The sequence below is a fragment of the Sinocyclocheilus grahami genome, unplaced genomic scaffold, assembly GCF_001515645.1.
Source record: "Sinocyclocheilus grahami isolate Dianchi unplaced genomic scaffold, SAMN03320097.WGS_v1.1 scaffold149.1, whole genome shotgun sequence".
In the NCBI taxonomy this organism is placed as follows: Eukaryota; Metazoa; Chordata; class Actinopteri; order Cypriniformes; family Cyprinidae; genus Sinocyclocheilus; species Sinocyclocheilus grahami.
The window spans coordinates 1719343-1719795 of NW_015505328.1; the positions used below are offsets into that span (position 1 = coordinate 1719343).

Consider the following 453-nt stretch of genomic DNA (forward strand, 5'->3'; position numbering starts at 1 on the left):
GTTTATAGCATTAAGGGTGCCTAATGGTGCACTGGACTAACAGACGAGTTACAAAGCAACTGACTGATTACATGAAGTGGTAATTACACGACCAATAAAATAATTCTGAAATGCAAACGGTGTGTGTGTGGCTGTATTTGTGAAATTGTGGTTTTATTTTGCTGTTCCCAGCAACTGTGCCTAAAACTATTACCCAAAATGTGGTAGTTAATAAATAATAAAAACATTTTACTCTTCAGTATCAAGACATTAGATGAAAAGTAATATCTTTTGTGATGAATCTTTTATTTTTTAGACAATTTAGAGTTGAATTAGATTAGAAGAAAACAATTTATATGAAAACATATGGAAAAGTTGTATAATTACAGATGCCCAAGCAAAGGACTGAAAGAGTGGATTGTAATGAATTGTTCAAAAACAACGGACTAAATCACAGACAAATCTGTTCAGTTA

At 31.8% G+C, this 453-nt stretch overlaps 1 protein-coding gene across 1 annotated transcript in view; it reads left to right on the forward strand.

Moving 5' to 3' along the window:
* LOC107592050 (exostosin-1c-like) overlaps positions 1-184 on the forward strand; it is a 62305-nt gene extending 62121 nt beyond the window's left edge. Inside the window, exon 12 of the mRNA XM_016281406.1 lies at positions 172-184. Coding sequence (XP_016136892.1) covers positions 172-184 — 13 coding nt within the window. The remainder of the gene's footprint in view (positions 1-171) is intronic.
* The last annotated feature ends 269 nt before the right edge of the window (positions 185-453 follow it).